At 43.3% G+C, this 13,771-nt stretch overlaps 1 protein-coding gene across 1 annotated transcript in view; it reads left to right on the plus strand.

Moving 5' to 3' along the window:
- The first annotated feature begins 8,071 nt into the window (after window positions 1–8,071).
- Window positions 8,072–13,771, plus strand: part of GPC6 (glypican 6) — a 777,195-nt gene continuing 771,495 nt past the window's right edge. The window contains exon 1 of the mRNA XM_075089625.1: window positions 8,072–8,547. Coding sequence (XP_074945726.1) covers window positions 8,184–8,547 — 364 coding nt within the window. The 5' untranslated portion in view covers window positions 8,072–8,183. The remainder of the gene's footprint in view (window positions 8,548–13,771) is intronic.

Here is a 13,771-nt window from a genome sequence, read left to right on the forward strand (position 1 = left end):
GTTGCTCAAGTTACGCCTGAGCCAGAAGTTGTCTCTCTGTATTTAGCGATTCTCAGCTAATTTCTTTTCCATTAGCGTGTCCAGTTTCTCCATGAACCCTTGTAAATCTGTATTAAGCATCCATGGGGAAGAGACCAAATTATCCATTCTTTTACATTCTAGGCAATATTCTATTTTAATTATTAGGCATGCCGTGCCCACCCCATGACAAGAAGGTGATGACATAATTCTATTAAAAGTGCCATGAAAAATTAAATTATATAACTGTGCCTGAGGTGTATTTTCCTTTAATCCTCACAAGAGGTTTCTTGCCTGTCTTTACCTAAGAACCTGGCCTTTCCTTCTCACAGCTTTCCAGCGCACCCGTGCACACAGGAATAAATGCACCATTGCAACCTCCTCCTGTACTTCATCCACCAATATTCCTAAAAGATATTTTGTTTTAGAAAACTAAAACACCCAAGAAAGCTGACAAGGTGAGCATGCTGATAAATGAAAAGAAAATTTACTCTCCAACAAAATCTCAGCTATTATCATAATGCACATTCCAAGTCAAGTCTAAGACGTCCCGTATTTTTGCTGAATGTATAAGCTTGTGAGATTCGTTAGGCTCCCATTCATTATGAAAATAGACCAGTAAATTACATCTTTTGCAGATGGAATCATTAGAGCTGTAATCTACAAAATATATTAAGCCCTTTGATCTTTGTCAGAGAACATATCATATACTTTTAAACACATTGCTTGGAGATTGTAATTTAAAAACTGTAAACCTTACATTCACAGCTTTAATGCATATATTAGATTGTACTTTTCTACCAAAAATAATGTCCATGTTCTGTCTATTGCATAACACTGCCCCAACTTTCAGCTGAACAGAAAAAGAATATGATACAGCGAATTGATAAGATATGAAAAAAAACCAGTTGTTACCAATGGACACCTGTTGGCTTTTGCATTACTCAGTGTGAGGTAATTACTCGTGGTTTAGCCCCAGTCAGCAGCTAAACACCACACATCCAGTTGCTCACTCCCCCCACCCCTGTGGGATGGGGGAGAGAATCGGAAGAGCCAAAGTAAGAAAACTCATGAGTTGAAATAAGAACAGTTTAATAATTAAAATAAAACGTTAATAAGTAATAGTAATAGTAATAATAGTAATGAAAATAGTAATGATAATAATAAAGCCACGATCGCTGCTTCCCCCGGCCAGCTCCCCCCAGTTAATACACTGGGAATGACATCACGTGATAAGGAGTATCCCTTTGGCCAGTTTGGATCAGGTGCCTTGGCTGTGCCCCCTCCCCTCCCGGCTTCTTGTGCACCCGGCAGAGCATGGGAGGCTGGAAAAGTCCTTGACTAATACAAGCCCTACCCGGCAACAACTAAAACATCAGTGTGTTATCAACATGATTCTCATACTAAGCCCAAAGCACAGCACTAAGCCAGCTACGGTGAAGAAAATTAACTCTATCCCAGCTAAAACCATGACACTCAGGCCTATGATCAAAATAAAGCTAATCTTTCTAGTGACAATCTGTTGCATATTGAATATTTTTAACTCTGTAATATTGCTACAATACACCCTGTAGTTTGGTATCTGATATATGCATGTTTAAAAATAAGTAATATTTCTCAAAAATATAGATCTACAGTCTAAGTGCTCTTTGGAAATTAACATATTTCTTTTATTTTTTATATCAAGTGCTTTTTTATTTTAATTGTTACTTTCTAATGATAGTGAGATGGTGCAGGGAAACAACAATAGGAAGGCGCTTAGCCATTTTTAGGAATCTTTAAGGTAATTCTGTACAGTTGAAAATCAGAATAGATGTTGCATCTTACCCATGGATTAACTAGAGAGGAGTGGATTCATAAAAGTATATGTTTGAAAATGAACCAGATTTTGTATATATTTGTTCTTACGAAAAATGATCTAGTATAATGTCAAAATCCTGCCTGAGCTGGAGACCAGTCACTTAGAAGGAGAGCATCATAACAGCACAAAAGAAGCTGTACATAATACTTAAAATGTTATTCCTTGGTCAGTGTAAGATCCACACAAATATACAAATAGTTGGATTTTGGAACTTTGCCAACATTTAGTCAAGCTTTAAAAATGTGTTGGACTTCAGTGAAATTGAGCGTAAGAACAGAATTCATCTATATACATGCACCTCATTCTGATGGTTTCACTGTTTATTGTAATAAAAAGTTATGGTCTTAAAAACAATTTCATGTTTCCCCCTTTTTTTTTTGGAACTGGCCTTTTCTAAGGAAATACACACTGTAGGCATTTTATTACCGCTGTAGTCCATAACTTTTACTAAAAATGGTCAGATTAAACGACATTACCTTAAATAACTAGATAGAAAGATACGATTTTAAAAAAAATATTGTTATGACCAACAGCCCTGGATTGTTTGCTGTAATCCTCACCTAAAACGAGCAATGGTTCTGTCCAGCCTTCGCATACTGTTGCTGCAAAGCCCAGGCATTTGGACTTACCCATTCAGTTGCTATGCACAAACTTCTAGCATTTATTCACAAAAGGTTTCATAAAATGAACAGCTAAAATAAAATGCTGCTATTTTCCCAAAATAGCACAGCCTGCAGATTTCAAGAGCAACTACTACTGCTTATAATTAATATGATATTACTGATTACCACTTATAAACCTTTTTTATGGGAGCCTAAGCCTCCTATATTATGTGTAACTGAGCATATGGAATCTTAGATCATTTTTTTACCTTCCGTCTCTGAAAATTTTCAGAGGAAAGAAAGGTAGTTGTATTTCATTATTCTGTATATTTAGCAGGTCTGTTTTCTTGGCCATGAGTCTGAAAACCTTTTCTGAGAGGACTTCTCTAGCAGCTGTGTTGACAATTCTATTTTTGAGTGCAGCTTCAAGAGCAAGATGAGTTCTTCACACCTGTGCCTCTAGAGCTTACTTTTTGGAAATAACTGGGCTTTGCATTAATTTTGCAGCAAATACTGCACAGTGCAAAGAAGAAAAAAGTTTCCCCTTCTAGCATAGAACGGGATAAGGAAGAGCAGTTTGTGCTGTGTCGAGGAAGTTTTTCTGCGAAGGCTCTGGACACAACATGAAAAACCAGTTAAAAGGGACCCTTTGATGCGGCAATGTATACCTTCATTGAACTGGTCTTTGGAAAGTTTTCTTGGGACAAATTCATAGCTCAGTTTCGTTCACAGAATGTTACCTCATCACCATACAATGAATGATTTCCTGGCTTTTAAAGAACCACGTCCACCTGGAGCAGACACTGTAGACCTAGAATGAGAACATTTTCTTCATGTAATTTCTTCATATTTGTCCACACAGCTGTACAGGAAAAGAAGCGTGTCCAGATGTCCCTGTTGGGCGTACAGCCTGGAGTGTGGGTGACTTGGTCCTCAATGTCAAGGATGTGCTCTGTACTCTAAAAAAATGCATTGGAGACCTGTGTGGAGGCAGATGTTTCCCTAAGATGAAGTCAGGATCCTGCCAGCCCCCACAGACAGAGCTAAAGCTGCTGCAGTGTTTCCAGGCCCAGTCGCAGTCTTCCTTTTGCAGAAATCAACTGAAATATCAAAGCCACTTCAGCAACAATAATTCCATTGGACATCTGAGAATCTCACCATTATTGCCTCAACCCGTGAAACCTTCTTGCTAGAAATCCATTACGTGAAAGCTGCAAATCCGCGGAGCACATAGATTTAACGGTGAATCTAGAAGTCAGCTTCTTTTTGTTGTGAAGTTGAGTTATAGAGCGTTTTGACATTTGCCAAAGCTTTATTGTCAAGTCAGGTGAAAGATGCTTTTGTCTATGCAGTCCCCTTAATACCCAAGACATCAGTGAGAGTTTTTTGATAACACCTGATAATAAACCAGTATATCTTTCAATGTAACATCATTTATCCTGTGTCTAAAGTGAAATAACTCAAAAATATGAAAAAAAGAGCAAAACTTCCTTGTACAATCTCAGTCTCACTCCTATGTACTATGCAAGATAATGTTTAAAATCCATAATCATGTGTTCTCCCACTGTGTCCTTGAATGACTCAGAGCTCAAGATGATGGCTGCTTGGCAAATGGTGCAACAATTTAATATTTGTTCTTGTCCTTAGTGTTTGGAGATTCCATAGCTCCTTTACTGCACACCATAAAACTGCCTCAGTCATGTGGGGCAGAGTAATCCAGCAGTTGGAGGACTGAACACTGGCTGCTGCTCCACTTTGCATTGACATTTTTATTATGATGGGGTGTGAATGGTTATTTTTAATACATTTTTTTACAAAAATATTTGGAAACAAAGGCTAAAAGTCTTCCACATTTTTTGGCACAACTTTAGGAAAAAGTTAGCAAAAAAATCAATCAGTAGAACTTGATATGAATTAACACCTTCTATTTGGAATAACTCGGGGAAAAAAAAGCCCATTTGTGGTAAACTTGGCCAGTTTAAACTTGGCATTGCAAAATCCTCATTCTAAGCAATCATCTATGTTATGACATTGAATGTGTTTGGTGGAGGGGGCTCTCCAAGAGGGTGAATGATTGATTTTAAGTCTGACTGCCAAGCAAGCAAAAATATTAAAAATTAATTTTTTTAAAGTGCTATTATTTCTTTCCACAGAAATGGAAAAGAAGCAAAAACATTACCCTGTGATTAAAATCTTCAATTTAAGTAAAATAAAAAGTTTCATTTTGGTGCTCATGTGAATGAATTGAATGTGTTGCTTCCCAAAAGGAACGTAGGAAAAGCCAGCCTTCTACCCAACAACTTAGTAGTTTGAGCACTCATTGATACGCAGCAACTCAGAATCAAATCCACCTCTGGAAGACACTAATGACCATGTCAGGGAGGAGGATCATAGAATCATAGAATCATTAAGGCTGGAAAAGACCTCTAGGATCATCAAGTCCAACCGTCAACCCAACACTACCATGTCTCCTAAGCCATGCCCTGAAGTACCACATCTACATGTCTTTTAAATACCTCCAGGGATGGAGGACTTTGTTCACCATCTTATATATATTAAATTGTTTCTAATTCAGCAACCAGTGTTTGCTTGTGCCTCCCTCTGAAAGAACAAATTAAAGAGGCTTTTTCACTAGTTGTGAATTTTTATGAGGAAGAACATCTGAAAAGGATGGGTGCACTGTGAGCACCTCAAATAGCCTAATAGTGTGGGTCCTGAAATAGGAGAGCTTTTAGCTCATGCCTGTGATGTGCCTGGCAGAAGGTGTTATGCTTCTAAGGGACTGCTAAAGCCACTGGGTTAGAGCGTGTTCCGACCTGGGCTTTCTCTGGAGCTCTTCCACTTTGTACAAAATTAATTACATATGTACTGAGAACACACAATGATTCTCCCATGTGATGAGTAGGAGATTTGTTGAAGCAGTAGAAATAGCTGTGTTTAAATGTGAGCTCTTGGGAGAGTAAGGTGTTCCTTCAACACGCAGGATGACGATGCAACTGGCTGTCTGGGCCATTTACGTACGAGGCAGGATTCAAGGGTGGAAATGAGCCTGATTTTCCCATAGCAGGTTTTCCCATGTTATATAAAGATTATATCATGCTGTCATCACCTTATGTAAAAGTGCTATATTACCAATGGTATGAATTCAACTGGTATTTGCAAAAAATGCAGGGGTGAATAAGCCCCGTTCTTCTTAGCAAATTTACAATGTTCTTAAAAAACAATTACGTAGATGCACTCCTCAGTTAATCACAGAATCTCTTTTGCTATTTTACGATAATTTGTGCACTTCAAAACAGTTTGCTGATTTTCTCATTTGCATCTTTGAATTCGTGTCAAATAACTTTCCTGTGGGTTGAAGAAATGTTGAAGAAGATTGGATTGTGGGGGAGTCTGTCATGCTCAATATGTGGTAAGTTAATTCTCTGCTTTGACCACAATGTAGAGGAAAGTTGGAGCCATCCAGAAGAAATGAGGTATGTGTAACATTTGTAACAGCCTCCTGATCCTATCTTGGGGCGAACCATATGTATCTTACATACAGTGAGATCTTATATACAGATCTGTCAGAACTTTTCACATAGTAAATATATGGACTTTGCCTAACTTTTCATTAATATGGGGTCACTTACGTGTACTAACAGCCTATTACGTGTAGTGGGCTGGTAACACATGGAGTTTGTGGTTTGCTAAAGCAGTGACTTGGGTGATAGCACTTGACACTGTTACAATACCTATCCACTAACCCCCCACTTCCCCAAAACTAGTGCTAGCAAGGATTGCGGTGTATGATTAAACCTTTCAACCTAGCAAGCCCATGGAGCTTTAATTGGCTTGTGGACTGGGAGAGAGGAAGGAAATCCCTCTCTTGCGCTAACCTCCCTCTCAAACCTTTTGCCTTCCAACCTGATCTCGCTGGGGTTTGGCACCTGTCCCCCACAGACACCTCACCTTAGGGGGAGTTTTTGGGGATAGATGCTAACCCAGATTGCAGAACTCTAGTAAAATCCACTGCTCACCCCCCCTTCCTGCCCCCCTCCCCCAGCCCTGCACACACTAGGAAGGGGGAGGACAAGGGCTACACGCACAACTGCTGTTTCTCTGCTGTGTGCACAAGCGGTGTCAGAGCATCATCACTTGGTTGGTGGGGAAAAGGGGAGGGAAGAAGAAGGAATGACAATGTGGGAGGGGGAAAATGGTAAGGGAGGCTCAGGGAACACACGTCAGGTGGGACCAGACTGTGCACACTGGCCCAGACCCAAGACTAACACTGCAGTTTATGTGACACTGCAGCAGTATTGGCACCTAATAATTTTGGTCTAATTTGAATGCATCTTGAATTATGAGAGTGTCATGATATTGCTCTATGGCTCCTCACTGATAAGTGAGTCTCCAAGTTGATGGTCTTTTATGTCTTCTGTTCTGTTGGCCTCCTTCACTTCATCCTGGGCCTGATATCTCTGTCTGGATACTTGTGACAAAATGTCACACTTCTCTACAGTACTCATAAAAAGCCCGGCAATAAATCCTTTAACACTGTAACTTTGGATTTTACTATCAAATACTCAAGAACAGAGTATTTTTCTCTCTCTCCCTAGGCAGAGACTGAATTCGCCTTGCAGAAATTTTCCTCATTTGCCCCATTCAGTTCTTTGTAGATGCTCATTTGCAGGGGAGAATTCATGGTTTTGTCCCCTGCTCCCCTCTCCTAGGGTGGCACGAAATACCTGGGTCAAGGACTGCCTTTCTTGTTTCCTCCTCATTCTTCTCTGTCTGATGCACAGAAACATCCTTCCTTCTCTCTCCTTTAGATGATGAACTCATCCTCATTCTAGCTCTTCAGCTCGGGTATTAATGCGTGCAACAAATGACAATCAATTAAAAAAAAAAAAGTATTTACAGGGCCTGCTCCAAACCTGGCATTACAGAGAGCAATACCGCCAAAGAGTGTCTTTTTTTGACTTCTCGCTAGCCGGCAATTTGTAATTTTGGGGCTAGGAGCGGCTGGATTCGTGGTGAGGGGGAAGTTTTCTGGGCTCTGGGTGCTTTTCCTTCCTTCCGCCAGCAAACAGCGATCCACGCCAGGATTTGCTTTCTGCTCCTGTATTTCGGCGATGCAATGTATAGCACGTTTCTCTCTCCCTCTGTGTGTGTGTGTGTGTGTGTGTGATGTGTGTGTGATGTGTGTGTGGCTCTCCCTCGCTGTGTCTGCCTCCAGGATTTCTCCCTGCCTGGCTCAGGAGGCTGCTCCAGCGCCGCGCGGAGCAGAGGTTTCCCCGGATCCCGTAAATACAGGCACACGCATCCAGTGCACCACACACACACACACACACACACACACACACACACAGAGAGGCGCGCACACCCCCCGCACACGCACACAGGCACACAGGCACGCACGGAGCCGCTGTCCAGTCCATCCCCACGCCGGCTGCTTTTCCCACCACCTCCAGCCTCGCAGAGGCGGCAGGCACAGCTCCGCGGCGGATCGCGCTGCCGCTGGCCCGGGACTCCGCTCGCAGCAGCGCGTCCGCGGTTTCAATCTTCACAACCTACAGCCAAATTCTTACCCCCTTTTATTTCTCTTTTCCCTCTTTTTTTTTTTTTTTTTTTTTTTTTTTGGCGGGGGGCGAGAGCGCTTTGCGTTTGGAGAAGGAGCCGGAGGGACGAGGCTGCCGCACTCCAGCCCCCGCCGTGCGCGCATGTGTGTGTCTGCGCGCCCTTCTCCCCCCCGCCTCGCAAAAGTTTGCCTCGGCGGCCGGGGGGCTCCCGGCCCGCCGCCCCCACAGCCGGGGGGCGCGGCGGCGGCGGCGGCGCGGCGGTGCGGCGGAGGCGGCGGCGGCGGCGGCGGCGCGGGACTTGCGCGCTGCGCGGGATTTGCGCGCCGCGCCATGCCGGCGGCGCAGGGGGCTGCGCGGCGCTGCGCCCTGGCGGGGCTGCTGCTGTTGCTGCTGCTGCCCGCGGCCGCGGGGGCCGAGGGCAAGGCGCGGAGCTGCGGCGAGGTGCGGCAGGCGTACAGCGCCAAGGGCTTCAGCCTGGCCAGCGTGCCCTACCAGGAGATCGCAGGTAAGGGGCCGGGCGGAGCGGGGCGGGGGGCGGCGGGGCGCGGAGGGGTGGTGGTGGGGGTGTGTGTGTGGAGGGGGGGGCGCCCGGCTGCGCGCACTCCCTGCCGAAACGGGGCCGTGAGTCGGCGCCTTGTCTGCGCGGCGTGGAGCGGCTCTGCCGGCACGGGTGGCACTTCCCGGCGGGGCGCGTGTGCGTGTCTATGAACGATTCAATAAACGTAAAAACTGAGGAGGGGGATTAAAAAGAAAGAAAGAAAGAAAGAAAAAAAACCACAACCAGCAAAACCAAACAAACCCCCGAGCGGCCGAGCCTCTGCCTCGGATCTGTTCGCCGGCAGAAACTTCTTGAGAGTTGCAGCCGGGCTGCCGGAGGCACCGAGCGGGTCCGCAGCGGCCGCTGCCCCCGCTGCCGCCTGCGGGGGAGTAACTTTGCCCTCTGCCAGCGGGGACTGGGCGCGAGGAAGGCGGAGGAGGAGGAGGGTGAAGAAGGCAGTCCTGCACACTCCCTCCCCTCCCTCTACCCCGGACCCCACCGCGGCCCCGGGGAGCGTTGCGCCCCTCCGAGGGTGCCAGCCCAGCCGCCCACCGCCGGGCGCCTCCGCTACAGCCCAAATCGAGCGGAGGCATCGGCTGCTGGGGAGAGACACACACCCCCTCCCCACACACACACACACCCCCCGCACATATACCCCGCTCCGCCGCCGGAGACACCAGGCAGCCTGTTACTTAGCTCTTCCTTCTGCTGAAACGTGCCTGCAGCAGGTTATATCTCAATCTGCCTACGAAGGTCTTGGGGTTGTTTTTTATTTTAATGTCATTTTCCTGCTTTTCCTTACAACCTTATCCATATTGCATCTTTGGGACTGACTGAATAAAAATATGTCCGGGGCGGATGATCCTTTAGCAATGGGAGAGCACGACAAAAAGAGAGAAATGATATGGGAAGGCATGAGCTTGGGATGCTTAAACTGGACTGCTCGAGCCCTCAGGAACGACTTCTGCTTTGCCACTGGCACTTTGCTGTTAGGCTCTGCTGTTTGCAGAGTGAATTAGATGCCTGTCGGTTTGCTTGCTTCCTTTCTGAAGTTGGAAACAGTAGATTTATCTTCCTTGAGGTGAAATAAAGCCTCAGTTATTCACTGTGCAGTATTTAGCACTTTACATGAGGAATGATAAATGTGGAAAATCTCAGGACAGCGAGGATGTAGTTCACAAAAATACGGGGAAGGTTGTTCCACGTTGCCAACGCAGAACAGACCAGATGTCTGCATAGCCACGTTGGTTCCTTCGGACACACAGGTCTGACCCACTGACGTGCTTTAGGACAAAGCAGGAAAGTAGAGGGCCCATGCGTGTAACTACTCCACGGGCACCTTTATCACCCAGGCTCACCGATTCTCTGGTCTTTCTGTGCACGTTGTAAAAAAAATTTCTCCTTAGGTTGCTCATCAGTTACATCAAATCATGAAATCTCTCCTGTGAACCACAGACCCTTTCAATATGCAGTCATGCTATCCCTTCGCATGCTGTTACTCCCTTTGCTTTGAGACAGGGTGGTGGGATATGGCCTATCCCATTTTAAAAAAAAAATAAATCCAGTGAATTTCAGAGTTCTATTAACTTTGGGTAAACACTTGTTGCTTTCAGCTCACAGAGAAGTTTTATTGTCTTATTTTTTGAATGTACAGTGCAAAGTTGCCATGCATTAAGGAATCCCAGCATTTGCAAGTTTCTGCTAACGTGTATCGGTGCAGAAGGACTCACGATAGCTAAATATTTAATAGGAGCTAAATCCAACGTGACTCTTCAGTTTCCTGCTAAGCTTCATAAGTAATACCTACTCTTATGGTTAAGAAGTACATGATTTATGTGGAGATGAGTTGGTTTTTCTGAGCTTCCTATTGCAAGTTCTTCTCTTTGTGGTTTATCTGCCTTGTTACTAGTCGGTGGATCAACTTTTGAGCAGCTCTGTGTGTAGCCCATTCAAGCTACTCAGTTGTTGGAAGACTCGGATTGCTTTAAGGTGTCTTTCGGAGTGTGCTCTGCTCGTACAGCGCTGCGAGGCTGTGTAATGACTGTTCATGCAGCATGTGCTCTTGTTAATGTGGAAGCTACATACTTGCAAGCTTGTGCAATGTTGGAAGTTTAATTAAAACAATTAACAAAGAGGTTTCAGAATAATTTTTTTTTTCATTCTGTCTTTTTCCACCATACTGACTCGGTTAAGGAAGCAATTTGTTACTGTTTTGAGAGAAGTGTAGTCTGTCCGGTGCCTCATGTTTAAGAGTCATTAAAGAGTTCAAAGAACGTTAATTGCAGTAATATTTCTGAACAGACATTGTGTTTTTGAAAACTTTTGCACCAGTGGCTTGATAATATGATGGAAAATAGTAATATGCTGTATGGTTTATGTGTTTTGATTTTCAGTAGTCGTATGTTTTCATTTGGCATTTGTTTAAAAGCTATTTTGTAGCTAAGGCTGTTGAAACTTGTTAAACTGATGAGGTTGTACACACTCACTTTTAACTGGAGAAGGTAGAAGTTACAGATTTAAAAAGCTGTCTGTTTTTGCGCTGTCAGGCAAGGTTTTCCTACAGCATTTTATTGCATGTGAAACGTGTTGAGGTTGGTAATAGCGTGATTACGGTCATCTGCTACGCTTTCACAGCAATACTAAATTTTTCAATGAAATAGCATTGTACCTATTTGTAACCAACTTGCTGCGCCTGACGTCTTGTCCGATCACCGAATTCTGGTGCTGTGACCTACGCTGGAGTACAGCGTATAAAGCTGGTTTCCAACATAGGTCGTCAGCGTAAGTCCTCAGTAAAGGAACTTTGCCTGGGAATGGGGGGAAGAAGAAAATTTGAAGTCTATGTAATATGCTGCTGTGGGCTTGATTCTATGCACCAGTCCCATGCAGGGCGGGTAGCAGTAGCTTGCAGTGTACACTGGGCTATCCTTGTAAAATCTGCCCTCTCGTAAAGCTGCTGTGGAGTATCCTGCATGTGAGGAAGAGTTGAACTGTCAGACTTATGCTGCCGTGACCCAGCATTCATGAGCACTGAGTGAAGCTCCTAAGGACTTTGAGGGAAATGTTCTGCTATAGGAAGATCTGTCACTTGAAAGTCAATAAAAGAAGACAAAAGTCAGAGCACATATCTGTTAGCATTACTTGTTTAACTCCAACCATGATTTCAATAACTTACAGCATCTTTGGTGAAGCCATAAAAATGAAACATCAAAGTTAAAGGAATGTGTCCTTGCCTGAAAGTTTTCTGAATGAAAGCAAATGTCTGACGTTTCAAAAGCAGTGGATGTGTCTGATTTGTCTGATTTGCCTGATTTGCGCCTGTCCACTTTCAGTTAGTTGATCTAGAGACTTTAAAAGGTGAAGAGTGTGGGTTTTTTTTGTGGGTTGTGGTTTTGTTTGGGTTTGGCTTTGCTTTTTTTTTTTCTTTTTTTTTTTACTAGATGCTGAATAATAGTGTATTTAGACTAGAAGTGTTCTGGTAAAGCATCCAACTGTAAAGATGTTCAATTCTAAATGCTGCGTAAGAAGTTAGTGAGCTTTGTTCTCCTCTGCAGACAATGAATGAGGTGAGATTCTGGCAACACGGAGATACTGTAGTGAAAGTAACTGAAATGAAAGCAGAAGCAAACCCTTCATTTTGAAGGTCAGGAGTCCCTTGAAATTGTGCTTTGATGAATGGGCTTCATACTGGCATAATACAGAGGCGTTGACTGAAGCAAGCTAGCAAACGTAACACAGTTGCTTGTAGCTCTAAAGTGGTAGTAATAATAATAATAGTAATAATAAAAAACTCAGTAGTCACTCATGTGATTGAGCTATTAGTTCATGTCAGATGTTCCCAAGATACTTTTTCTGAATGTTTTGCCTTCCTTTAAGTAGCTCTAAAATATAACGATAGATTGACAGGAGAACAGCAGAAAATCCTCCTGACTGAGCCTGTATCAAAGCACTTGGCAATTAATGCCTTCTTTTACTGTTTCTCTACTGCTGTCACTGAGAGTTGTGGGAATAAAATGCCTGTAGACCAGGAGGCAAGTGGGGATTCACAGGTACCTTGTGCGGTTGTCTCAGGGGTGTAAATAGGAATAGCCTTACTGTAATCAATAATCAATGCAAATTGGGCCATTAGAGATTAATTCACTCCAGATCTCAGTGATGACAGTGAAGATGGACGCAGAATTTCATGTAAAATTTGTACTTTTCTTGTTTCAGTGCAGTTGCAGCAGTACCCTCCACACTGTGTGTGACTGCTCCTCGTCTCTGTTTGCAATTTCGGTAACTGCAGAGGGTGACTCTCTGATCACCCTCCCTTACGGCCTCCCTTATTTTCCCACTGAGAGTGCGTGGTGCACACTAAGAAACCAGAGTGTGCATTTAGCTAGGAGGAAGTACATTTTTTCTAAGACCTGGCTTTGCTACCACTTTCGTACATATTTATTGGTTTGCATGTGACTGATGCCATTAAAGGGAATACAACTTATAGATGCACATCTAAGCCTAAAGGTGTTGTTTGTAAGATCAGGGCCTTTGAGGAGAAATAGCACATTTCTAATGCTTATAAATAATTAATTTTTGACTGAGAGTTTTAAATCTCAGCATCTGGAGTTTCCCGGTGTGACTTTATGGCAGAGTATCTTGGAAAGAGGTACTTTAAAATAGAAAAGGCGATGCTTTAATAATTAGTGTAATGATGAATTTCAGTGTATTGTACTCTAATAATCTTTTTTTCTTTCTGCCACCGGTCTGATTTATAATCAAAAAGCATACCTAGAGCTATAATATTTTCTACACTTCTAAGTGTTAATGTGTTAAACTGTTCTAATGCTGTATTAGTACTTATTTCATCATATGCTATTGTGAAATACTCCTGAGATTAGGTGGTGTTCAGACACCAGAGAGGTCAAGCACTATGTTAAAAGCTCAGGCCATTCTTTTTATATTACTGCAGTAAAGAATATATTCATTTCATTTATATTACCACTTGGCTCTCATAAAAGGTCAGTTTCAGCTGAATGTACAATTACTTGCAAATGGCAAATCTTATAACAAGTGATCAACAATAAAAGCTTTTCTGGGTAATTTATCTTTAAAATTACCACCTGCCATTTCTTTTGAATGACTTGAGCATCTTGCAGTATCACTCGGAGATCTCTGTCTTATTCCCCACGATACATGTAAGAAAACTATGCAT

Source organism: Phalacrocorax aristotelis, chromosome 1 (genome assembly GCF_949628215.1).
Source record: "Phalacrocorax aristotelis chromosome 1, bGulAri2.1, whole genome shotgun sequence".
In the NCBI taxonomy this organism is placed as follows: Eukaryota; Metazoa; Chordata; class Aves; order Suliformes; family Phalacrocoracidae; genus Phalacrocorax; species Phalacrocorax aristotelis.